General features: G+C 40.0%; 1 protein-coding gene and 1 non-coding gene across 2 annotated transcripts; both read right to left on the bottom strand.

Annotated features, from left to right (window-relative positions):
* Positions 1 to 142: 142 nt before the first annotated feature.
* Positions 143 to 26,649, bottom strand: LOC134824499 (E3 ubiquitin-protein ligase HECTD1-like). The gene is given in 46 exon segments (XM_063836404.1): positions 143 to 1,555; positions 1,693 to 1,829; positions 2,016 to 2,029; positions 2,153 to 2,348; positions 2,530 to 2,659; positions 2,775 to 2,897; positions 3,136 to 3,273; positions 3,464 to 3,599; positions 3,899 to 4,019; positions 4,282 to 4,512; positions 4,694 to 4,947; positions 5,089 to 6,345; positions 6,348 to 6,471; positions 6,592 to 6,730; positions 6,907 to 7,136; positions 8,560 to 8,673; positions 9,003 to 9,111; positions 9,311 to 9,480; positions 9,957 to 10,029; positions 10,159 to 10,275; positions 11,238 to 11,401; positions 12,193 to 12,281; positions 12,450 to 12,589; positions 12,787 to 12,907; positions 13,101 to 13,220; positions 13,521 to 13,648; positions 13,807 to 13,944; positions 14,340 to 14,477; positions 15,198 to 15,271; positions 15,395 to 15,525; positions 15,761 to 15,890; positions 16,197 to 16,270; positions 16,567 to 16,718; positions 17,102 to 17,263; positions 17,999 to 18,131; positions 18,719 to 18,941; positions 19,061 to 19,204; positions 19,421 to 19,579; positions 19,968 to 20,161; positions 20,454 to 20,577; positions 21,140 to 21,347; positions 21,446 to 21,544; positions 21,835 to 21,963; positions 25,826 to 25,936; positions 26,156 to 26,276; positions 26,485 to 26,649. Coding segments are annotated over 46 exon segments (8,337 nt in total). The 5' UTR covers positions 26,625 to 26,649; the 3' UTR covers positions 143 to 577.
* On the bottom strand, positions 15,087 to 15,158 carry Trnaa-ugc (transfer RNA alanine (anticodon UGC)). Its single transcript has one exon. It is a non-coding gene; the product is annotated as a tRNA-Ala (tRNA).
* Positions 26,650 to 26,861: the final 212 nt, after the last annotated feature.

The raw sequence follows: 26,861 nt of genomic DNA, 5'->3' as shown, positions 1-26,861 counted from the left end.
GGTTGGCCCACGAGAGGATAGCATGTGGATGCTTTGCCTACCTCTGGGGTATGGCACCACTAGATCTAAATAAGACTCGGGTAAATTTTTGTGTTTTCTAAGAATTTTAAATACAATCATACACAACATTTTATTTCAAAGTACGTAAAAATTCAAGCTTAACAATTAACAGCTGTTTCGGATGGCAAGCAATCAGAGTGATTAAATCTAATCAAAAATGTTTTCGTCTTAACAAAGAAATCCGTATTCGATCATCAGGAGGATAGTTGTGTGATCCATTTTAACAAACAAGCAATTGATATTAAATTAAACCTCAGCGGCAAAAAATGGAAAAAAAACTTGGTATTCTTATCAAGAAAGTATATAATGAAATCTATGATTACATTGCACATCTAAAATGCCCATATAAATAATTTCCGATGCCCCAATCCCCAATGGTCAATTAAATACAAAATTTAAATACAGCTTCAGGCTGTTCAAATTATGAAAGCTCAAAATTACAGACAAGCTTCAGTCAACAGAACGAAAAACTCAAATCGCATTAATCAATTAGCTAATTAATTAGCTAACAAATCAGTTAATTAAGATGGAATCCCTTCTCCTGAGTACTCTGTAAAAGTCTCTCCCGTAACACCTGCTTACTGGAATACTCTGGAAGTTTCAGATAATGCACGCACGTGTTAACACTGGGAAGACAGGAATCCCCTCCTTCTCCCTCCTTCCGTACGACCGTTAACCGGGGGTTGAGGTTAGCTAACCCACCTGGGGGCAGGGAACTGCACCCTGTCGCAAACTGCAAGAAGTTCTTCCTCTCGGCCCCGGACATCTCCACCAGCACTTCCACCAGGTTCAGGAAACCGGTGCTCTCCCGGGTGTAGCCGAACTTGGGTTCCGTGTACTCGAGCAGGTCGTCACGTGACCAATCAGGTGACATCTCACCGCACAGCAGCAGTCGGAATTCTTGCGGAGTAAACATTTTCACGTGGGATAAAGAGAAGACGGTGTTGAAACCGCCTTTGAAAGCCTCCATTTGTCTCTTGATACCGGTGTCTAAACAGAAGGACCTGCTCAGGTCACAATACTCCTCAATGTTCTGTAGAGAAAGTGGGATGTGCTGTCCGCCTGGTTTCAGGTCGAACTCCGTGTACCCGTACACGTTGGAACTGGGGGTGAACTGGAAGAAAACACACAGGTCCTCTAGCTTAGCACTGGTTCCTGGTAAGTTCAAACCGTCCAGTTTCTCCTGTTTTTGTGATTCAGTAAGGGTTGTGTCCGATAAAATACTCCTCTTCTGCTCAGCCAGCACATCAAGTGAGCTGAGAAACTTGGCTAGGTACGGGTTGGTGGCGGTGAAGTCGTTGTTGTTGAGGATGCCAGAGAACCAGGCCTGTTGGTGACGGTCAGACCGTGATTCCAGCTGTCGGTCAGCGGTCGGTCTGGTGTCGGTCTTGGTGTAGGAGGACTCGCTGGAAGTGTCCACTGCTATGTCCTCGATTGTCAGGGGTCCACATTTTCTGTTGAGAGACTCGTTTGGTGCATCTTCGTAGCTTGTACCCTGAGGGGAATAATGTTTATTAGTGAGATACAACGCTTAAGAACTCTACATCAACAAAATCGTTGAAACTGTCTGTTCTCTAAAGAACAAATAACTCATCTCACAACTAATTAACTACAAATTAACCAATTAATTACCTGTACAGAGGATATATCCGAAGCAGCATCACTATCACATCTAAACCTCAGTTCCCCTTCTGTTAGACTACTTAAACTCTCTGACTTCAACAGGAAGGACTCTGATGTTCCTGCGAGATGAGATTTTAATGTTTTCACTCCAATCGTGAGCATAAGTTAAGGGGGTCGTTTACATATTACGTAATCAGCCGAGGGGGGAGGGGGTTTGATTGAGCTAGTGTAATTTTGAAACAATAGTTATGTGTAAAACTGATTACGGAGGGGGGAGGGGTTAAAAATTGTCCAAAAAGTGATTACGTAATAATATAATATAATATAACGACCCCTAACCAACATACTAAATTTTAAATATCATTATCTTTTGCTTTTATCAGTTCACAAGAAACGATCGTAGAATTCTGTACAACAATGACGAGTTTAATATTATATACTGGTGGGAAGGTGAACCGTATTTTGTCACGTGATGGTCTCCAGTATTGACCAATCATAACTCAGGATTGCAACCACGTGTAACTTTAAACACGGTTCACGTCCCACTATTGCAGTATTCAGATTTAACAAACTAAAATCAGTGGAATGTTCTAGAAGCGTACCCTCGCTGTCACTGTGATCACCAGAGTCTGAATTAGTGTCTGACACGTGTTCCGAAGTGGTACCTGGGGAGAATGTGTTCGTTACATTCCCAATTGATTTATATTATTGGGGTTGAGACTTGAGAAAAAGTTATAACTCGATGTCGACATACATTTTAAAGACCTCTTGAAAATCATTAAATCAGAAAAGACAACTGTCAAACACGGCTGACATGCCCAAATTACACGTGTCTCTGAACAGTACCTCTACACAACATCTTAAAGAAAGGTAAGGACAAGGGTAGGTCAACCAGTCTCTGATCTTGTAAACTCTTCCCCACGAACATGCCCAGCAGATGGAAGAGCGAGCAGATCTTCGTTAGTTTTGGGGAATCCTGTGAGTAGGGTCAGTTGGTATTTCATATTTCACATTTCTTGATTTCTCAGCAACCGTTTATTTAGATTGAAACAGTAAGTAAGCCGGTAGATTTTAATGTTCTGAAACTAAACCTGAGGGTAAGGTGCAGGGAAGAGACCATGAGATCCAGCCTTGACGTAGTACCCACGTGGTTTAGGGCCCTGTCCCAGATCTAACTCTACTCCCTCTGAGGAGGTTATCTCGTCGTCACATACCTGAACATGTGGCTTGTAGAGAAGGGTAATCTTATTATATTTGTTATCTATAATGTAATAATACGAATAAAGCTAAAAATAACAGACATATTATCTCAAAGTACTGAATGTTTCTGGCGGGGGTGCAGTAAGTGGTTGAAGCATATGCCGGTGAGTGGGTATATTTCTAAAAATCAGTCAGTGTTTTACACCAATAAGTAAGGATGTTCTTTAATAAAAACAAATAATAAAAACGCACCCATATTCCAAGCTCCTTCCTCTGGAGCTCTGCAGCGACTAGAGAGTAGAACTCCAGTGTGGGTCCTATTCCTGTTCCCTCCTCCCCGCGGAACTCTATCTCCAGTACGCTCTTGTTAATGGCGTGTGTGTTCAGAACCTGCGGGTGTAAAGTGCTGTTATCCTCCCACTCAAACTAGGTGCTGCCTGCGTGCATGTATATTGTATAAAAACAACCCAACTAACTAACTAACATCTTAAAATATATAATTTCAGTATCGTGTGACGTAAGTTAGTTACCACTGTTAATTATTAATTAAGTTAATCACCACTGAATCTAAAGATCTAACCTGGTTAGCCCAGTCCAGGAAATCCTCCCCCCTGGGAATGGTACATCTCTCATGTTTTAGTCTTCCAATCCTGAACTCTCCCATCTCGTCTACCCGTCTAGTCGCTACTGTCCGGGGTCGCTGCTCTGTTGTGTCCCTGTTAATTAATTAACTCATTAGTTTACATTAGATAACTATTAATTAATTAACTAATTAGTTTGCATTAGATAACAATTAATCAATTAACCAATTAGTTTACATTCAATAACAAGTGTTGAATCGTCTATAGCAGTCGTCCAACTTTTAATCACCCGTTTTAGTTGCTCGATATCAAATAAATGTATCTGCACAATTTAAAGCCAGGGCCTAAATCATCAGACGAACAAAGTCTGAGCTCTGTTAGACAAATAAACAGTTATAAATGATTATTATAAACAGTTATAAACAGTTATAAACCTGAGGCTCTGTAACCAGTGGATAGAGCGGGAGATACCGAAAGCGGTGGCGTTAAAGTACACAGACCTCGTCTCGAATGGAATTAACATGGGGTACTGGTTCACCAGTCTGTCACACCAACCTGCAACAGTAGTGTTAGTAAAGTTAGTTAAATAAGTATTGGGAGTATTGAGAGTCCCAAGTATTGGGAGTATTTAATTAATGATGAGTGGAGCTCTGGGGACCTAAAACAAACCGGCGATCATAATGTAATAAGAAGAAGAATGCAGGATGATAGCAGGAGATAAGAACTTTATCAACACATTCCATTGTGTCAGCTTCCAGTTCCAGCAGCGACCAATTAAATCCCAGTATCACTACCACGTGTCCTCACTAACACATACCTGGCACAGACCTAGTCCCCAACATCAGTGGTTCCTGAACCTGCTGCATCAACCTGGTGGTCAGTCTACTGGAATGGAAACTATCCGCACTAACAATACTCCTCTCCCCCTCCTCCTCCTCCGCTGAGGAGGAGGTGTCTGTTTGGACCAGGGCGGAGTAGACTATGTTAAGGAGATGGAGACATTGGGAGAATTCCTTGTACCACTCGTGTTCCGTCTCACTTCCTGAGCCTGACAAATGGGTTATATTTTCTTTAAAATTTAATCTTCGAATTAAGGATTGACAAGAAGAACGAACGGACCTTATCGTAAATCCAGATATATCTTGCAAAGAATATTTTAGAACTGCAAGTTTATCATGTCGCGGATTACCAAACATTTAACCAATTATTCGATCCTAATCTCAAAATACCTGAAACACAATGCTGAACGAAATCCTTGTACGCGTTTGCCAGGTTGCTGCAACTCTTGCTCTTCTTGATCGTTTTAGGAGATCCGGTGAGGCGCCACTTTTTGAGCCAGACACTGTCAGCGTGGGATTGAAGATAGTTCAGTAGTTCCATCTTGGGGAGCCGTTCCGTTCCGAGGTACTTGCGAACAAACTCGTAGTCCCACCGTGGTTTGAATGGAGAGGTTTCAAATGGGTCTTGTTTTTGGTTTAGTAATCTGCGGTTATTTTGGAGTTTCAAAGTCAACAATACAAACCTGACGATTATATAACCGGATAAATGTACATCATGCTCGGACTTTGAATTTGTAATCCCGAATCAAAGCACAAAATCGTAAAAATAGCACAGCTAAACTGACCTATAAAGATCAGAAGGTCTTGTCTCCCTATAAACGAGCGTGTAAGTAGGTTCCCAAAACCTCCTCACATTAGTACTTGGCAAATAGCCAGCTTTCTCCCTACACGTCATCTCCACCAGACATGAGAACACTGTCTTGTCATGTGGACACAGATACTCCACAGCTTTAGTCCCCGGTAACGCGGGACATCTAATGAAGAGAGCCAGTCTGGGTTTTATCGTGACGTCTTTTTGCACTCTGACGGACACGGTATCAAAGCAGTCGGGGCCAGGTGCTGTTATCTCGACATCAGTGGTGTGAGCCACGTTGTTGCGGCCTGGTCTGGGATCAAATGCCGGAATCAGGGCGGAGAACTGGCGTTTTAGAACGATGTCGTCGTCCCAGACGCGGCGTTTTAGGGGTCGTTGGTCTTCCGTGTCCTCGTCACTTTCTAGATCAATTCCAAACTCCATCCCTTCCTCGTCATCGTCCTCTTCGTCATCATCCTCGATGTCCATATCTTCTGGATGTGCGATACCTTCACCCACTAAATCGCTGTCGTCAAACGAAAGGAACTCCAGCCTCTCTCCCACGGAAGATCTTCCTGGGAACCTGGGTTTGTGCCAGTCAGGCAGCTCTCTCTTGTGCCCACTCTGTGCTCCTACAGGAATGTTGTTGACATCTTGGTCGGCTGACCCGGCCTCCTGTACCACCTCACCTGACGAAGTGGAAGCTCCCTGAGCTGACAGATCGTTAGTGGGAGTGGAAGGAGACTCCTGGTCTGCTGTGGTCCGTTGTAGACTCTGCAGGCTGAGGGGGATGTCGGAGAACTCGGAGAGGAGGTTGCGTTGAGGGAAGTAGGGGAAGTAGGAGTCAGAAGCGAAGGAGTCAGGAGCGTCCGAGGTGTTAGGGTCTCCTGAAGACACAGAGGGTGGTTGTTGTCGGTCGGTGATGTCGTTGGAGGAGCCGCTGCTGCTGGAGGAGGTATCGTGGTCGAGGGACGGGGTAGCGTCCTCTGTTAGGTCACCGTCGCTTGGGAATTGTTGGGCTACCGAGTCCAAGACTTCCACGTTTGACGCAGCTGCGACTTGGTCAGGTTCTTGTGTTCCCGCCGGTGATTCGTCATCTTGAACCGTGATATCACCTTGGTGCTGGGTGACGTCATCACCCTGAGCTATGACGTCACCGCTGTGCTCACTGGTGGTATCAGGGGTGAGGTAGTCACTGGAAGAGTTGGTTCGTGATGTCTGATCACTGCCCTCCTCCGCTACACTGCCATCTCAGGCAGGGTCGGGATGATGTCGGTGATGCTGAGGTCATGGTTTGTGGAATCTGTTGGGGTCACTCCTTCTTTGGGCTCGTCAGGGGTTTCGGGAATGTCAGAGAACTCTTCATCATCTACTCCTGAGAGGGGTGATAAATAGTTGTGCTTTATTATAGGTTAAATATGTTGAAGAATCTGTGTTGATATAGGGAACTTGTGAATAGATTTTTTTAATTTTTAAATTTGAGATTAAAACTTACCATCGTCCTCCTCGTCCTCCTCGTCCTCGTCCTCCTCGTCTTCCTCCTCCGCAAAGTTACTCTTGTCTTCACCCTCTCCCTTATTCAGGGTGTTATTTTGCTGGACTGTGTTACTGCTACTAGGTCCTGGTCTTGAAACCTGGCGAGTAGTACATTATCAATTACATAATCACTTAATTAATTACAGGATCACTTAATTAATTAATCTTCAATTACATAATCACTTGATTAATTAAATAATCACATTATCACGTGATTAAGAAACTATAAAGTTGAGGATTTGCCAAGGTCCACACCAATAAACCCAGCGCGTACCTGATCAGCTAGTTGAGAAAGAAGAACATCAGCAGCAGATCTCTGAGTTCTATGAGGCATGGCTCCCAGCAGCTCATTTATAGTACACACAGTGTTCCTGTCACTGGACCGATCGGTCGTGTCCATCACGGCCTGGGCCAGCTCCAGCACAAAGTTCTCCAGATCAGTTGCTAGGTTACGCTGGTTGAAGGTATTGAGGGTGTCCTGGCGGGACGCAACACTGCCTGCATCTAGGGGAGTTTTACTGTCAATAAGATATATATCATATAAGATATATGAGATATATTATATAAGGTATATTACCTTCAAACAGCCCCGCTTACCCTCCAACTAAGGGAGTCATGTTGTCAATCATTTTAAGATATCTGAGCAATTATGTATGTAATTATTACTTATGGTTGGTGGGCTAGACAGTGAAACACGCAAATGTAGTGTATACTTCGTTAAATTACATCATTAGCTACAAAGGGATTAAGTTGGTTAGATTTATTAGTACTATATATACGAAGATCTAAAATGCCTCAAACAATCGAGAATCAAATAACCTAAATAAAATACACAAGGTAAATGGAGATGAATTACACAAAAATATAGCTTCAAAAATGAATCTTTAAAAAAGAAGAAATAAAAACTAAGAACCTTATCTTTCAACTTTGCATCTATTTAAACCCAAGCAATTAGTTCTATACTTCTCAATATACCTAAATTCCTCCCTATTTAATCCCCTGGGGTTACATTCTTTCAAAATGGCAAATTTATAGTTGTCTATAGTAAAAATGTCTCTGTGATGTTCATAGGCATGAATCGAAAGGGCTGATTTATTACGATCCTCTACTTTAAAACAGGCTCTGTGTCCATTGACACGTTTATGAAAGTTTTGCATTGTTTGCCCGAAATAAGTGTCTTCTACAACTATCTCATAACCTTCTTCCTTTATAAGATTACAAAGCTTACATTGGGCCACATAAATAACATTTTTAGATTTACAATTATATCTGATAGGAACTACTATCTTCTGTCCATTAACTACAAATTCTTCCCCTGCCCTACACATATGCCTGCATGTTCGGCATCTTGGTGCATTGCATTTCTGAGTCCACTCTGAATTATTTTCTGCCGGTGTTCTGCAGATAGCACTGTTTCTCAGTACTCTGTTACCAATCGAGCAGCCTTTCTTCGATGCCACCGTGATTTGTGTTGGGCCTAATAGTGCTTCAATGTCCGGTTCCAACTCCTTTAAGACTGATTTAAGCTGGGGCATCTCCGAGAGGTGTTGGACTGAAAACACCATGGAAGTTTTTTGGGGAACATGAACACTTCCTTCTGAGTTGGGTGGAGGATTGAACAGCTTCTCCAACACTTTTGGCTCTAAGGCGTTCAGTTTCGCTGGGTCGTGTCCACTACGACGCAAATCCGATTTCAATTGCTGTAGGTCCGCCTGCCGTGTATCCTCTCTTGAGTTCCTGTTAGCAATCCGAAGCATTTGGGAGAAGGCTACGGAGTTAAACACGTGATTTGGGTGGAAACTGTCAGTACGGAGAAAGTTTTACTAGTATTACAAGTATTACTAATACTTACCTTAAGTTTAATACCACTCAAGTTCCAACTACAAACCCTTAAATTATTTCATTACCCTCAAACAGCCCCACTTACCCTCTAGTTCATCTACAGTTCCTACATCAGGGGTAGAAGATATGGTAGCTATGGAGAGGGTCTCTGAACCCCCCACAGCTTCTGTTGAGTCAGGTGTGCCTGGTACTCCTTCTCCTGACACAATGGGTAAGTTTAACATCATATTCGGGATATCTGTTATATCTAGTAACTTAGAGGTGATGGGTAAAGTTTAACATCATATTCGGGATATCTGTTATATCTAGTAACTTAGAAGTGATGACTTATTCCCTCCCTATCATTTCGGCTGATGGAGTTAAGATCAATTATCTATAATTAAGATCTCAATTATCTATTACTTTAGAAATAATAAAGTTATTAATCACTAATCACTAATTACATATTAGTTATTAATCACTAATCACTAATTACATATTAGTTATTAATCACTAATCACTAATTACTAATCACTAATCACTAATCACCTGTACCAGTGCTGCTGCAACTCTTAATACTCTCAGTATCACTCTGAAGAGCCTTCCAGTCCACTCTACTCGGCCTGGAACCCAGGTTTCGGAGCACTTGTGCGGCCGTCTTCGTAAAATAGTACGATATTAGTTAGAATATTACTAGTTTAACAGTTAAAAACGGCGGAACTGGGTTTATTATCATATCATTACACGGTAAACGGTAAATAAACAACACTTTAACTGTATACGGTGTGAGCTCTTTGATATAACAAAAGGAATAAGTAAAAGTAGGTATTGTAAAGAATGTGATAAAAACCCCTCACCTGTTTGCGATATATCCTGAGTCTCTGTCTACACATCAGACTATCTGAATCCCTATTTAATCTCTTGAGCACCTTATCAGCTCCCATCATGAGAGGAGGAGGTTTGGTGGGGAGGAGTTCTATTGGTGGGTCGTCGCACACAGCCGTTATTGTACCGTACACTTCAAAACCTGGTTAATTATCACTAATTACTAATTGCATATATAATGTACTGCCGTTATTGTACCGTACACTTCAAAACCTGGTTAATTATCACTAATTACTAATTACATATATAATGTACTGCTGTTATTAACATGTATAATGTATTCATGTATAATGTACACTGTTTAATGTACTGAGTGGGTTTAGTCTGGTAGTAATGTGAGACTGGAATTCTGGGGGTTCGAATCTGTTACAATCAGACTGGTAATTATGGTGTTATTAGAGATTTGTATCTAAAAGTGAGACAAATTCTACATATTATTATTATAGAGCTAGGGTGTGGACTAGCTACACCTGGTATTTGTAGTTTTGTAATCAGTTTAAAACAAAGAAGCTCGATTTTTTAACATACATTAAGGTAAATTACAGATTTTAGAATTGATAAAATACTCGATTGTTTTTAAATTAGTCCCTGAAAATAATAACAAAATAAAATAAGTACCGGACACTGAGAGGTAGTGAGAGTGACCGCTAGCGTTTTTACCGTTCACGTGTACTCTCATATGTCTCCAACCCTGATGAAATGAACAGTGTTACACACAAGCGTACAGACAAACAAATGTACAAGCATATAAACAGTACGTAAGACTAACTCTATATGAGTATTCGTTCGGCTGATAATTTTATTGTTTGTTTGTTTGTACCTGTTTCTCATCGGGAGGCGGTTCCATTTCCCAGGTTGCAGTAGAACCAGGTTCTGAGAGAGCCGTGTCATCGGAATGTGATCTCAAGGTTACCCAAGCTTTACTGTCCTTCGACACCTGTTCAGAATGAACTCGATGATTCCACTTCATCCGTTAAAAATCTTATTTCGCCAAATTATTGTTCAAACTAAAATCACAAAAAAAAAAAAAAACAAAACTGCCACAATGATACACTAACTGTGCACGTGATACACTAACTGTGCACGTGATACACTAACTGTGCACGTGATACAATAACTGTGCACGTGATACACTAATTGTGCAAGTGATACACTAACTGTGCACGTGATACAATAACTGTGCACGTGATACACTAACTGTGCACGTGATACACTAACTGTGCACGTGATACACTAACTGTGCACGTGATACACTAACTGTGCACGTGATACACTAACTGTGCACGTGATACACTAACTGTGCACGTGATACACTAACTGTGCACGTGATACACTAACTGTGCACGTGATACACTAACTGTGCACGTGATACAATAACTGTGCACGTGATACACTAATTGTGCAAGTGATACACTAACTGTGCACGTGATACAATAACTGTGCACGTGATACACTAACTGTGCACGTGATACACTAACTGTGCACGTGATACAATAACTGTGCACGTGATACACTAACTGTGCACGTGATACACTAACTGTGCACGTGATACACTAACTGTGCACGTGATACACTAACTGTGCACGTGATACACTAACTGTGCACGTGATACACTAAATGTGCACGTGATACACTAACTGTGCACGTGATACAATAACTGTGCACGTGATACACTAACTGTGCACGTGATACACTAACTGTGCACGTGATACACTAACTGTGCACGTGATACACTAACTGTGCACGTGATACACTAACTGTGCACGTGATACACTAACTGTGCACGTGATACACTAACTGTGCACGTGATACACTAACTGTGCACGTGATACACTAACTGTGCACGTGATACAATAACTGTGCACGTGATACACTAACTGTGCACGTGACTGTGCCTACCTGGAAGAGCCAATTCCTGAGAGCTGACCTGCCGAAACCCCGGCTGTGTCTCAGTGTGTAGTGGGAGGGTATAACCCACATAGCCAGGTCCACACTGATCCAACCGTTCTTATCATCGCTAGTATGGACGTTCTTAGCAGCTCCCGTCCGGCTCAGCACATCATCTGAAAGGGAGAGGTATTAGTGGTATGTGGGGGATTAGTATGTGGTATGTGTGGTATGTGGTATGTGGTATGTCCTGCTCAGCACATCATCTGAGAGGGAGAGGTATTAGTGGTATGTGGGGAATTGGTATGTGGTATGTGTGGTATGTGGTATGTCCGGCTCAGCACATCATCTGAGAGGGAGAGGTATTAGTGGTATGTGGGGGATTAGTATGTGGTATGTGTGGTATGTGTGGTATGTGGTATGTCCTGCTCAGCACATCATCTGAGAGGGAGAGGTATTAGTGGTATGTGGGGGATTAGTATGTGGTATGTGTGGTATGTGGTATGTGGTATGTCCTGCTCAGCACATCATCTGAGAGGGAGAGGTATTAGTGGTATGTGGGGAATTGGTATGTGGTATGTGTGGTATGTGGTATGTCCGGCTCAGCACATCATCTGAGAGGGAGAGGTATTAGTGGTATGTGGGGGATTGGTATGTGGTATGTGTGGTATGTGGTATGTCCGGCTCAGCACATCATCTGGGAGAGAGAGGTATTAGTGGTATGTGGGGAATTGGTATTTGTATGTTTGAAAGATATTGGTAATATTGGGTACTCATTCATGCGAACAATTGAAATATTAGAAAACAAAAAACACAGAAAATCATTAACATGGCGTGATGGTTGCAAACGCCTAAAACTGGAAAAACATCATGCCGGGCCGTTCATTCTTGCAATCCAAAAACACTGACTTTATTAAATGCAGTATGGTCTATAATTTAGGTTCATATTATTGAAGATAAAACTCACCAAGAGATCCGTAAGGCAGGTTCCTGCCATCAGAAGAAGATAACACCACAGCCTTGATAGAGCTGGGGTTCTTCCACTCCTTAGAGCTCCTAAACAGGGTAATGTATGAGTTAAGGGACGACCACTGGGGATTGTCTTCCAGAAGCTTCCAAGCTGTGTACTATAATCATACATATTATCATACGATAAACACTATAAATCCAGTTATCATGTTAAGGTAACTTGTTAATATAAACATAACGAAAGTTCTCACGCACTTTCCGTTTGTTCCAATCCAGTATATAATTCCATTCTCGTCAAAGTCTGAAGTTTGTGTGAACTTGAGGGACCCGCCCTCTTTTACCTCCCTTATAAACTTGTAGGTCGACCTGTCGTAGTCAAACCACTGCTTCGCAACCTGAGCCAAATTATAATATTAGCGACAAGAGAAACACCATTGTCGGACGTGAGCAAAGTGAGGAGTCAAACTACATTAAACATGTTGCTGAATGATCTGATTTTTTAAATATTACGAACCGTTCAATTTCGATTAATCAAACTGAAACAGTCTTATCACTCACGTGAATTGTTGGATCTGTAAACCAAAATACTCACGTTTTTACGAAGGTACTCCTCGAGGGTTCCCACCGCCGTCATGGGCTCTATCTTGAGTGTTCTACCGCTGCGGTCCAACAGGGTGTGCTCACCAGCGTACCGCTCTAGTCTGAACCGCAACCTGCGGTTCAAGTGTGGGGTTACTATTTTGGAGGGTAGAAAATGGAGTCATTGAAACGTCTTCAAACCCCCTGGAAATTTCTTTGAAGGCACATTTTGTACCCTTTTTAAAATTTCTGCAAATTCCAAATTCATAGCCATAGAACAAAATATTGCAAAACCATGTTATTTTCCCTGTGATTCTCGTAACTTACCGTTTTGTAAGTATCTGCAAGCTATAGAGCGCTCCCGGACTCTCGTACAAGTACAACGGTAAGTTCTCAACCGACTCCATCACTGACACCAACTTCTTAACTAGATTAGTCGCAATCTCCCTGAAAATCACGTGATATCAACAATTAAAGTCACGTGATATTGACGGTACATGAAGACGTTTAGCAGAGGTGAAAAAGTCTGTCGCAGATCACAATCATAATCTAATCAGATAATTAAAAGAGTAATAACAAATTAGTTACTAATTTAAAGAGTAATAACTAATTAGTTACTAATTAGTAACTAATTAAACTAGTTACTAATTAGTGACTAATTAAAAGAGTAATAACTGATTAGTTACTCTTTAGTTACTAATTAAACTAGTTACTAATTAGTTACTAATTAACTAAATAACAACTCACTCCTGAGCGTGGGACCCGTTCAAGAAGCACTCTTTAAACACTTCTATCCGCTCCTGGCTCTTGTGTAGACTAGTGTTAATAGCATTCTGCTGTTTAACACTGCTGCAGGACGCTCCTGTCTTCATGTCCTGGACAATTAGTTATTCAAATTTAACGTAACCTAATATCTAGAAATATTCACGAATTTTACCACCAAAAACAAAAATTCAAACAAAGTTTAAAGGAAAAAAACTCTCAAAAACATTTCCCAATTACACAGAATAATAATTCGAATGAGTGCACTAACATTGTAACTAAGTGCACGTAGTAAACTAGGTACAAGTTCACACGAGTTAAGTTCGAAGGTAGATAAGGATGTGTCACTGTGGAGCAATACAGCTAAACTTCTGAAGGAAGAGGAAAGGAGAGGCTTCCATTCACTCTCCTGGGGGGTTAATCAGTTGATAACTAATGGGAGGAGTTGTTATAAATGTTGTGGAAATAATCAATGTACAGTAAAAACCCCATTTTACGTGGCTCGATTTACCACGATTTACCTTTCGTCTTCCCTTTCCCCTCAATTTAGTTTTAATATCTCGTGATGCTTTGAAATACAGCTTATAAATGGGCCTGACAAACGAGCTTGTCAGGCTCGTTAGTCGTTACTTCTTTAAACTATCCATTACTTAATATAATTTGGAACCAGTACTTTGCAGAAAGAAACCATTTGATCCGCTGGGGCTTCAAAACTCAAACCCCCGATTTACCGTACTATACTCCTTTCCCACAAATGTCCAGTTTTGTAAAATAACTAATGGGATGTTTTGGAGGTTAACATACCGATTTAGCGTCATTGTGAAGCGATACAGCAGAATCTATGTTGTTGAGGATCACTTTCAGTTTGGCTACAACAGGACGCATGTGATTCATCTTGTTCTCGAAATATGTCATGTAAATCTCCTCCGATAAAACATTGATCTGAAATAGAACGGAGTGATGATCGGTATACATTTGCATTGAACGTTGTTGGAAGAGTCATAACTGATTGATCAATTTGATAATAAAACTATCGTATGTCTGCTTATCAAATGAGAAACGCTGGCAGTTTATCATTAATTCGCTAAATAGAGAAACGCGCAATATAACGCGCAGCAAATTTAGCGCAATACCATCAATAAAATACTGGCCGCGCGTTACGAAAATTCCAATTTCTGAGGTCATTTCTTCAGTTACACTGTTTAAGTAAATTCATGCCACCCCTTTGAGGTCATCGGTGTTTTACATATAATTCCAAAATACAAATTCGTAGATAAATCTATAAATTCTATATTGAAGGTAGAGAGGTAAGTGCTGCACCTATGCTCCAAGTGCCGCCCCATGATTTACAGTTGTTTTCTAAATGTGTGCTTAAAAACGCTGCTAAAATCTCTAAAATAATCGAATAAGACGCGCATTTTTGCTAGTCGTACAGTTAATATTGCAAATTTGTCCCACATTATTTCATCGATATTTATCAAGAAAATGCACACAATCTTTGTCCAATTCAAGCAGAGAATAAAATGATGAAGATAAAAAGCATTTAAAAAGTGGAGATGCGGGGTCTCGAACCCCGGACCTTGTACATGCAAAGCACACGCTCTACCGCTGAGCTACATCCCCGTTACTCCTTTGTCATTTTACATCATTATATTAACTGACCTGCTGTTGCAGTTGCTTCGATTTTGATTTAACCTTGCACGTCTTTTTTCCCCATCCAGCAGCAAACTCCACTCCTAAAGTAAAGAATTGCTACTTTTCATCGTACAACCAATCTCAACCAGGACACATCATTACAAAGTTACTTTCAATCAACAAATATGTTTGAAGTGTGTAGTTGTAAATAAATGATATCTGACCTAAAGTAAGTTCGGCATTGAAGGAATGTGTGGCGCCCTTGTTGGACTCAAATATAAAACCGGGCAAATCCTCTCGGAGCACAGTGCTCTGTTGTCCTTCTACGTTATCTATCGCAAGTTCTCCTTCACGCCTAAAATAAGTTGTACCAATTAATATTAGCTAAATTGTTTAATAATCAGAAGGATATTGATTTACATCATTACAAAGTTACAAGAAATCATATAAATATAATTACAAGAATAGCATATAAATGTAATTTTTAAACGTATAATTCTAATCCAGCAGAGAAGAAAAAAAAACAAACAATGAGAGTTACTGATTAACTAATAACACTTAATGAACACAATACTACAATATAAACTAACCTGCACTTGAGTCGCCACTTGTCCAACTCAATGGTATTACCAGGAGTTGACAGTATGGGTTGGGATGGTTTATCAGATGCTACCTGACATTTGGCTCTCTGTAGCTTCTCCAGGAACTCACAGCGGGAATCTGTAGAGTTCGGGTAATTGAAGCTTTATTAATTAACTACTACTAACTAGTTTAATTGATTAAATAACAAGTTAATTATAGATGGTATAGTATGAAGTATCAGTATCATTACTATACCCCCCTTTATATCTAGTCTAGGGAGTTGGATCTATGCGATCTCCTCGGTCGACTCAGCCGAATCACGAATGATAGGAAACTTAATTGAGGGTTAAGTGAGGAGGGGTACCTGTTAAAAGTTCAAGAAACTTCCTAAGATACCCCTTTAGTGCATACTGTAAACATATTATTATTACTATTACTATATACCTGAAGTGTCAGTGCCGCTAGAGTCAAGACACCCTGCACTGTAAATGGTAGATAACTTGCCGTCCATTATAAAACTGAAACAACACAATTTTAAATAAATTACTTCATGTTATCATGTACTGCTAATGTATAACATATTATTATGTATTGCGTGGTATCACTACAATCTGTACTTGTTTAAACGTCATGTTTGTCCACCATGCCACCTTGATCAGCCTCACAGTGGGACACTATACAAACCAAACAAGACAATAACTTTATAAACCACACCATTAAAAAATAATCAATGAAACCACACATGAACCACACAATAATCATTCATAACCCCACAATCAAACCACCCATAAATATCCCCACAAATTAAACCCACCTAAACCAGCCGTTAGAGCCGGAACTGAGAGCAATAGCAGTGTAATCACACCAGATATAGATACATTCCTTAGCGTGCAGTATACTCCACTGGCACCAGTGGTAGGGTCTGTAGGGCAGTACTTCCGCTGCGTCCTCCATGTACTGATCCTCCTGTTCAAATAGTTGTAAAATAGTTGTTATACTTGGAATGTGTATGTAAAATCCGGATTGGAATATTATTTATGAGTCACATAGTTAAAATGTTTTCTTGGGTAAATTTGTATTGATCCCAAGGAAAATGCTCCTGATATGAGCCTTCTACTTGTCGCATCAAACGGGATCAAAAGAAATTTACCCAGGAAAACACTTGGAATTTCTTATAACAGTTTAAACTATTATAGTGAGTCAGAACAATAAGGATGAAAAGAACGTGATTTTGGGGCTACAAATTATATGAGGGTTAATAGGAAGCTGGTAATGAATGATAACAGGAAACTGATCACCAACTGATATTAGTAAAGATTAGTAGTAGTATTAGTAAAGATTAGTAGTACCTTATCTGACTTGAGCTTCTCATCTGAGTATATCTTAGCTCGTTTACTGATGTGGTTTATGACTCCCAGTCTACAGAAGTGGTCCATGAAGTGGTCTGCTCCCTTCTCGCACAGATCCCGTACCATGGAGAGTGCTGGTACTTTGTTATCGTCTCCCTCCTCCTAGTGTAGGGGTGTGTTACACTTAATGTTACACTTACTGTTACACTCACTCTAACACTCACTGTTACACTCACTGTTACACTCACTGTTACACTCGCTGTTACACTCACTGTTACACTTACTGTTACACTCACTGTTACACTCACTGTTACACTCACTCTTACACTCACTCTTACACTCACTGATATATTGTTATAACTCTGGTAATACCGCCGGGCATTATTTCTTTTATCCGTGTTTAAAGTTTTTAAATGTATAGTAAACGTAATATGGTTAACTTGTAGTTGAAGTACATTGTTAGTAGTATCATAGTGGTCTAGTGTACAGCGTATAGTAACAATTAGTGGTGTATGCTTTACAGCTACACTTTGCAATGAACATGACATCACACTGTCATACCTTTCTCTACATGTGTTATATTTAAAGTATCTTATGTAAAAGCTTGCTATTATGTTTTAACTTATGTATAAAGTTATAATGTAATTACTTTTATTTTATTAATTTACAAGTTATTAAGTTATCTAGATACAGCGTCAAGATACACAGGTAGTCTTTGTCAGCTGTAATAATACACTAAGCAGTTACCACGTAGTAATATCCAGTAAAAACAGGAAGAATAACGTCTCTATCAAACTATTTCTATCAAACTATTTCTAACAACATCCTGCTGGCAATCCTCCAAATATTCCAAATATTCCAAATATTCCAAATATTCCAACAACTCACGGAACCTACCTCCAGCACGTAAGCAATGGTCTCCACAATCTGGGCGCTGTAGGGAGCCCCTTCTTCACAGAGTGTCTGAACAATGTTGAGTGTAGTGTACCGGACTATTTTCCGTAGTAGGGTCAGCGCACTCTTCTTTACACTGAGACGTTGTGTTATTTAACATTAATAAGATAGGAATAGTACACATATATGTATACATTATGTAGAGAATTTGTTGACAATTTTAAACCCCCTTCCTTCACAAACAGCTATTGTGTAAAAATTAAACTTGTTTTTTCAAACTCACTCCCCAACTCCCCAAGGCGTAATATATGTCAACGATCCCTCACAATATTCACCTTTATTAGTAATCAACTTTTAAAACCTATGGTAGTATGTACATGGTACAGTAGCTTAGATACTACTATGATGATCTTTACAAACACTGGATATATTTAAATCTCATCAGCTGATATTATCATGTCTACAAGTACAGTAGATAAGAACAATCATTATCCATGCACAATGTAACAAAGATACAGGACACCTAGATACAACTTGATAATGTAGATAACTAGATAATATTACCATAAATAATAATGTAGATTACACTGAGTAGATGAGTAGATCTACTCGTTATCAAATTATAATGTATCTTGTTGTCTAGTACAGTTTAATGTAGATAACACTCTTACATGATTTCTTACACTTTTACTCAGGAGAATAAAAACGATCTGAAATGTGAACCTGGTGTAAAGGGTGTTCTGGAAGATATCAGTGAACTGAGGAATCCAGTATTTCAGGTATTTTACAATCAGTTCGTCGTCTCGTACCCAGGGTGCTTGAGTCTCCTCCGCATCTTCCTCGGGGACCTCCTCCTCCTCCGCCGGGATGGGTTCTTGTTTTGGAGGTAATGTGGCAGTGGCACTGCCACTTCCTTCCCCGCTCGCTTCATTCATCATCCACTCACCTGCAATGTAGGATAACAAACTCTCCAATTTTGGATCACCTGCACTGATTTTTTCAACTTTCCACAGAAATAAAAAACACAAACTTAAAGGATATAATATAATATTATGTGCAATTTACCGGGGTTCTGTAGGATGTGTACCACCTCGCGATGACCCTCGTCGTTCTTCTCACGCGCCCGGTCCAACGGCGTCTTTCCATCCTCATCTCTTAGGTCAGGATTAGCTCCACTTCTTAGCAAGGCTTTAGCAATTGCTGGCCTCCCTACAGAGACAATGTTTTAAAAAGTCCAGTAGAAATTGTAAGAATTGAATATAAGGCAGTCACATGTTTTTAAGACACTCTTAGGGAGGTCAAATGCCGGTCCTCTTTAACGGTATCTTCTACAATATAATAATCGCTTTTATGAATGGATATATGATTGAAAAAAAGTCTAGGGGGCCGGCCGGGCGGGGGGGGGGGGGATCACAAACAACCTACCAAAACAGGCGGTGTAGTGGAGACTGGAGGACCTCTGTCCTCTGTTAACATCAGCCCCTCTTTTCACCAAATACTCCACCATAGTCAGAGTCCCAAACGCACTTGCCCAGTTCAACAGAGTTTGTCCCACGTCGTCCATAAAGTTTACGTCGTAGCTCCCTGGTATAATTTAAGAGTTTTTTAAGTTTATACATCCAGACAATATTGAGCACCAGGTTCGGTTTATCACGAATATATTGTGAAAATAGTAAATTTATACTAAATTATATTATTGTATGGCGCCGTAAGCTTACTTTTCTATAGTTAATCACCTTTTATGTGTGAGGACAAAATATATGGTTCCTACCACAATCCAGATTTGTAAGCCAGAGTTAAAAACGAAATATATATATACACATATACATATATATAATGCTTTTGGAAACGAAGAGAAACACACAACGTAAGGCTTGAAATCTTCGTAAAACTACATCATTAGAGCCTGTAAAAAACATTAAACTTTAAGTTATAATTATAAATAATATTATAAATAATAATTATAACCTACCACTCTCCATGAGCTCAATGAGGCCGTTAGAGTCCTTGCTCCTGATCCTGTCTATAAGTTGCTTGTGATTAGCTGAGTCGTTACCGTGGTTAGAGGAGGAAACAGTAGGTTGATTAGTACGTGGCAGTGCACTGCGCCCCTCAAACATCAGCAGTAGTAAGAGGTCTATAAACCTCATGGTGTCCAAAACACATCTGTAGATCATACAGCATTACAGCATGTACATTAATTAGTTGTTAATTTTAGTTTAATAAAGTGTTGTCAATTAGAATTATTGAGATTGGACAATAATTGTAAAGATAATATATATCTAGAGGCATCCTCTTTCTATCAAGATAATAATTGTTAATTCTTAACAAGATAATATAATATCTAGAGGCATCCTCTTTCTATCAAGATAATAATTGTTAATTCTTAACAAGATAATATAATATCTAGAGGCATCCTCTCTCTAATCTTAGATCAAGAACAAATGTAAATAACTACCTCTCGTTAGCCATGAGAGCAGAGGTAAGAGCCTCAGCTAGATTACTGTGAAGTAGTTTGTTAGTGATACTGTCACTCCCTCGACACAGAGCTGTTAGCAGTGATATCACCATGCTTACTGTACCTGGGAAAGTAGTTTGTTAGTGATACTGTCACTCCCTCTACACAGAGCTGTTAGCAGTGATATCACCATGCTTACTGTACCTGGGAAAGTAGTTTGTTAGTGATACTGTCACTCCCTCGACACAGAGCTGTTAGCAGTGATATCACCATGCTTACTGTACCTGGGAAAGTAGTTTGTTAGTGATACTGTCACTCCCTCTACACAGAGCTGTTAGCAGTGATATCACCATGCTTACTGTACCTGGGAAAGTAGTTTGTTAGTGATACTGTCACTCCCTCTACACAGAGCTGTTAGCAGTGATATCACCATGCTTACTGTACCTGGGAGCGTGTGATATTGTCAGTTTAAGAAGTCTTAACTTAAGTGGTAACACTTTATGGTATGCTGAGCAGTCAAATGTTATGTCACTATTAGTTACATTATTGAGCTAATATCGACATCGTCAATGTTTCATAATTTATAGAAACTAGAATAATCAGTACACAAAACATGCACAGCATTATCTTAATAGGGCTGTTAAAATAGGGCTGTTAAAATAGGGCTGTTAAAATAGGGCTGTTACCCTCGCTAGGAGTCTGACTATTAGTAGTTTGAGGTCTGTTTCCCGCAGCGTTGTTCCTAGTAGGAGTGAAGGTACTGGGTAACGCTATCGTCAACCTGCTCAACAGGTTCTCTACCAGTCCGTGATGTCCAATAGGTGCGGGGTCTATGTTCTTTCTAGTGAAGCGGTCAGAGAGAGACGCAAAACATCTTAGTGACCCGTCTGATACCTGGGGGTAAGATACTCCTGTTATAGTCCTTACATTTGTCTTAAAATATGTATTAAGGTAAAGCATGAAAAAAATCAATATCAGTATTAAGGACAAACCTGGTTATCACTGTGATCAAGGAGTGTAGAGAGTGTAACTACACACTCGGGCAGTGTCTCATCTGTTGGCTCACATTTAGTACAAAGTTTGCTGACCACCTGGTGGGAAATACGATAAATGTTGTTATTTTTTATATTATAGTAACAGAGTTCAATATTTTATGTTACAGCCAAAATGTAAGATATTGATTTTGATCATAACTTAATTATGTACTTTCGTATTCCCCCCCCAATGGATCACCACATAATATAAGTGGCCTGTGATATCTAACCAACACGCAACACTGTATTTTACACATATTTTACACATATTTTACACATATTTTACACATATTTTACACATATTTTACACATATTTTACACATATTTTACACATATTTTACACATACCGCCATGGCAGAGTGAAGTATGTCCTTGTGAGTAGTTGACTGGTTATCTGATATGAAACTCAGGATAGCCGGTAGTCCTCCAGCTTGGAATATCAGACCCGCCTCTCTTGTCACCATGAATTCTAGCACCTGGGAGGCAATGTTGATTATAAGATGGAATATCAGACCCGCCTCTCTTGTCACCATGAATTCTAGCACCTGGGAGGCAATGTTGATTATAAGATGGAATATCAGACCCGCCTCTCTTGTCACCATGAATTCTAGCACCTGGGAGGCAATGTTGATTATAAGATGGAATATCAGACCCGCCTCTCTTGTCACCATGAATTCTAGCACCTGGGAGGCAATGTTGATTATAAGATGGAATATCAGACCCGCCTCTCTTGTCACCATGAATTCTAGCACCTGGGAGGCAATGTTGATTATAAGATGGAATATCAGACCCGCCTCTCTTGTCACCATGAATTCTAGCACCTGGGAGGCAATGTTGATTATAAGATGGAATATCAGACCCGCCTCTCTTGTCACCATGAATTCTAGCACCTGGGAGGCAATGTTGATTATAAGATGGAATATCAGACCCGCCTCTCTTGTCACCATGAATTCTAGCACCTGGGAGGCAATGTTGATTATAAGATGGAATATCAGACCCGCCTCTCTTGTCACCATGAATTCTAGCACCTGGGAGGCAATGTTGATTATAAGATGGAATATCAGACCCGCCTCTCTTGTCACCATGAATTCTAGCACCTGGGAGGCAATGTTGATTATAAGATGGAATATCAGACCCGCCTCTCTTGTCACCATGAATTCTAGCACCTGGGAGGCAATGTTGATTATAAGATGGAATATCAGACCCGCCTCTCTTGTCACCATGAATTCTAGCACCTGGGAGGCAATGTTGATTATAAGATGGAATATCAGACCCGCCTCTCTTGTCACCATGAATTCTAGCACCTGGGAGGCAATGTTGATTATAAGATGGAATATCAGACCCGCCTCTCTTGTCACCATGAATTCTAGCACCTGGGAGGCAATGTTGATTATAAGATGGAATATCAGACCCGCCTCTCTTGTCACCATGAATTCTAGCACCTGGGAGGCAATGTTGATTATAAGATGGAATATCAGACCCGCCTCTCTTGTCACCATGAATTCTAGCACCTGGGAGGCAATGTTGATTATAAGATGGAATATCAGACCCGCCTCTTTTGTCACCATGAATTCTAGCACCTGGGAGGCAATGTTGATTATAAGATGGAATATCAGACCCGCCTCTCTTGTCACCATGAATTCTAGCACCTGGGAGGCAATGTTGATTATAAGATGGAATATCAGACCCGCCTCTCTTGTCACCATGAATTCTAGCACCTGGGAGGCAATGTTGATTATAAGATGGAATATCAGACCCGCCTCTCTTGTCACCATGAATTCTAGCACCTGGTTTTGAAACCCCACGGTGGAGGTTGGCGTGTGCCGCAATTTATTGATCAATGGTTATTACATAAATAAAATTATAGAAGTCACACTAAAATATAATAATGTAAAATAAATATATTAAAATAAATGCCCTACTAAAAGTACTATATAACTAACGGTCTGCAAAACTGGTTGAAGTCGCAATTTGTAAACATGCTAATTACTATTTAATAGTAATAGATAAAAAGTTTTGCGCGGCAGATGTAAATTCGGCATTGCATAATGGCAGTGAAATTAAAATGATATGTTGTTGATAACAGATCATAGTCATTTGACGCGAGTGATCTTTCTTTACGCGTTGTCGCTTACTAACTCGGTGCTGTAGTCTATTTGCGAGCGACCTTCTCTTTGAGACTTTCTTAGCCCAGGTATACTATAAAGTAAGAAATTTGGCCAATTTTCATCGTCTCCTGAGCTTTGCAGCTTGAGGAGTTCGCCCTTAGCTGAATTTTTAAAGATTTCAATTGAAAAGGTAGAACTTGGAATAGTTATATCTTTACTTTGTTTTGTAATAGAGAGCATGGGTCCTTTGAAGAAAAGAGTATTTCTAAATGTTGGGCCGTTGTAAGTTGTGAACCAAGAAAGGTTATGTTCGAATGTGGAATTATAGGTGGGAATATCGTGAGGGAAAAGTTCTTTGATGGATTTAGGGAGAAGGCTTGGCATGTTCCTTACTTTGTGTAGTAGAATAAGAGCGTTTTTTACAATGACGCTATGGACTGTTAGGATATTATGCAATCTAAACGCACTTTTTGTGTGCTCCGGGGGATTGCCGTCTTTATATCTATAATTTACATATCCTGACATAACAGCTCTAATTCCCTGCTTTTGCTTGGTGAACAGAGATTCAATGTGACATTTTGAGGCAAATCCCCACACTAAAGAACAGAAATTTAGATGGGATTGTATAAGGCTTTGGAAAATGTTTAGGCGGGCTTTGATAGGTAGAAGGTGCTTTAGCTTATACATAACTCCGAGGTAGCGACCCATCTTTATTCTAACGGCCGTAATGTGTTTTTGCCAAGTGAGCTTTTCGTCTAGGATCACTCCTAAAAATCTTGCTTCAGTCTTACGTTCGATTACAGTGTTGTCAATGGACAAATTAAAGCCGCTGAAGTCGATTCTTTTTCTAGTGAAAATCATGTAACACGTCTTTTTTACATTTAAAGATAGCCCATTAACACCTACCCAATCTACAAGACGTGAAATTAGCTGATTAGCTTTTAATTGTATTTCTTCTAGGGTGGTTCCACTAATTAATATGTTTGCGTCGTCGGCATAAAGGATGAACTTTGCAAAATCACTAATTCCAGGTAGGTCGTTTATATAAATTACAAATAAGAGAGGTCCTAAAATGCTACCCTGAGGTACGCCGTAAACTATGGGCATGCTAGAAGAGCAAGTTCCGTTTAAAGTTACGTATTGAGATCGATTACAAAGGTAAGATCTAAACCATTCGTGCGCGACTCCCCTGATCCCATAATGGTCAAGCTTCTTAAGCAAGGTCTCATGATCAAGCACGTCAAAGGCTTTACTGTAATCGAGCAGGAGCAGTAGGGAAATTTGTTTCTTATTCAGAGAGTGTAGTATGGAATTTTGGGCATTGAGCAGTGCATGTTCGCACGATCTTCCTGGCCGAAATCCGTATTGATTTTCGAAAAGAGAATCGTTCTTATCTAAAAATTCTAAAACACGAGCATGCATAAGTTTCTCATAAATTTTCGAGAATGATCCCAAAAGAGAGATCGGCCTATAATTAGCTACTTCCAATTTTGAACCACCTTTATGGATAGGAACGACTTTCGCAGTTTAGATTATAAGATGGAATATCAGACCCGCCTCTCTTGTCACCATGAATTCTAGCACCTGGGAGGCAATGTTGATTATAAGATGGAATATCAGACCCGCCTCTCTTGTCACCATGAATTCTAGCACCTGGGAGGCAATGTTGATTATAAGATGGAATATCAGACCCGCCTCTCTTGTCACCATGAATTCTAGCACCTGGGAGGCAATGTTCATTATAAGATGGAATATCAGACCCGCCTCTTTTGTCACCATGAATTCTAGCACCTGGGAGGCAATGTTGATTATAAGATGGAATATCAGACCCGCCTCTCTTGTCACCATGAATTCTAGCACCTGGGAGGCAATGTTCATTATAAGATGGAATATCAGACCCGCCTCTCTTGTCACCATGAATTCTAGCACCTGGGAGGCAATGTTCATTATAAGATGGAATATCAGACCCGCCTCTCTTGTCACCATGAATTCTAGCACCTGGGAGGCAATGTTGATTATAAGATGGATTATTAGGCGGAATGGAGAGAACTGTGTGATTCTTAATTTTGCAGTAAAACATTTGGGCTTGAAATAATGCACATGATAAGACATTTTGTAAAGAAGTAAAATAATTCCATTCTCTTGTTATTATATAAACACCTAAGTAAAATAATTGTTATTATATAACTTGCGTGCTTCCACAAGATATGGTAATTTACAAAGTATTTACCTTGATACATTGCTCAGAGAGGTCTTTACCGGTTCTAGTATCGCTCCTCTTACTGAGTCTGTCACACAGAGCCTTTACAGCTCCGTCAACTGACACTATCCTTCTTGTGCACTGGTAAATAGTTAGCTGGTAGTTAGGACATCACAGATAAGATGGGTGAAGGAGTTACATGAGGTTTTAAGTAAATAAGTGAGACACTTTCAAGATATATGATGTTGAAACACTGAAGTTCAACATCATTAATGGACAATTTTCTATTTTTCCTGCATTACTGAACTACTGACTGCTGAAACTAAGGCCTAAGCTACATCTGTTTTTGCCTACACTAACCTCAGCGCTGACATCTAGATAAAATCTCATTGCTCTTGCAGTGGCTTCTAGAATGTTTTCTGGAGCAGATTCATCCATGAAGATGGTGCATAGAGCTGGGAGGAAGGTTCTTGGGGGACAGCTGTAAATAAAAACTGTGAGTAAATGATAATCCAAGTTGAGATAGAGTTTTATGATTAAAAATCATTGGAATCATCATAAAAAAGCATGTACATTAAGTGTACATGGCATTAAGTACATGTACAGTAGGTACATTAAGTACATTAAGTACATTAAGTACATTAAGTACATTAAGTACATGGCTAAAAATCTAAGTTACAATCACATACCTCTCAAAGCATTGATCTATGTTGTCGCTCATAAGCAGGAGCATGCAGAGCTGTTCCAGAGCAATGAGCTGCATGTCCCTGACGTCACCCTGGCCCATTTCCAGCCATTCAAGGAGCATGTCAGGGTCAACATCACCCATCTGATTAGGAAATCAACACTTTCTATTTAAACAATTTAATTGAGATTTTGAGAAAAACATTAGGACAACAATATATGATACTGTATTTAAAAACTGCAGATGATATCCATTTCAATACATTTTTGTCAATCTTTCCTAATACTTCGTCCGAAACATACCAAAAATGACTATCATTTACAGATCCGTTTAAAATAGTCTTTTTTTTAAAAGCCTCTAATCTTATTTTAAAACTTGATA

This window comes from Bolinopsis microptera, chromosome 12 (genome assembly GCF_026151205.1).
Source record: "Bolinopsis microptera isolate Bmic1 chromosome 12, MBARI_Bmic_1.0, whole genome shotgun sequence".
Taxonomy (NCBI): Eukaryota; Metazoa; Ctenophora; class Tentaculata; order Lobata; family Bolinopsidae; genus Bolinopsis; species Bolinopsis microptera.
This window is presented reverse-complemented; position numbering and strand designations above follow the sequence as displayed.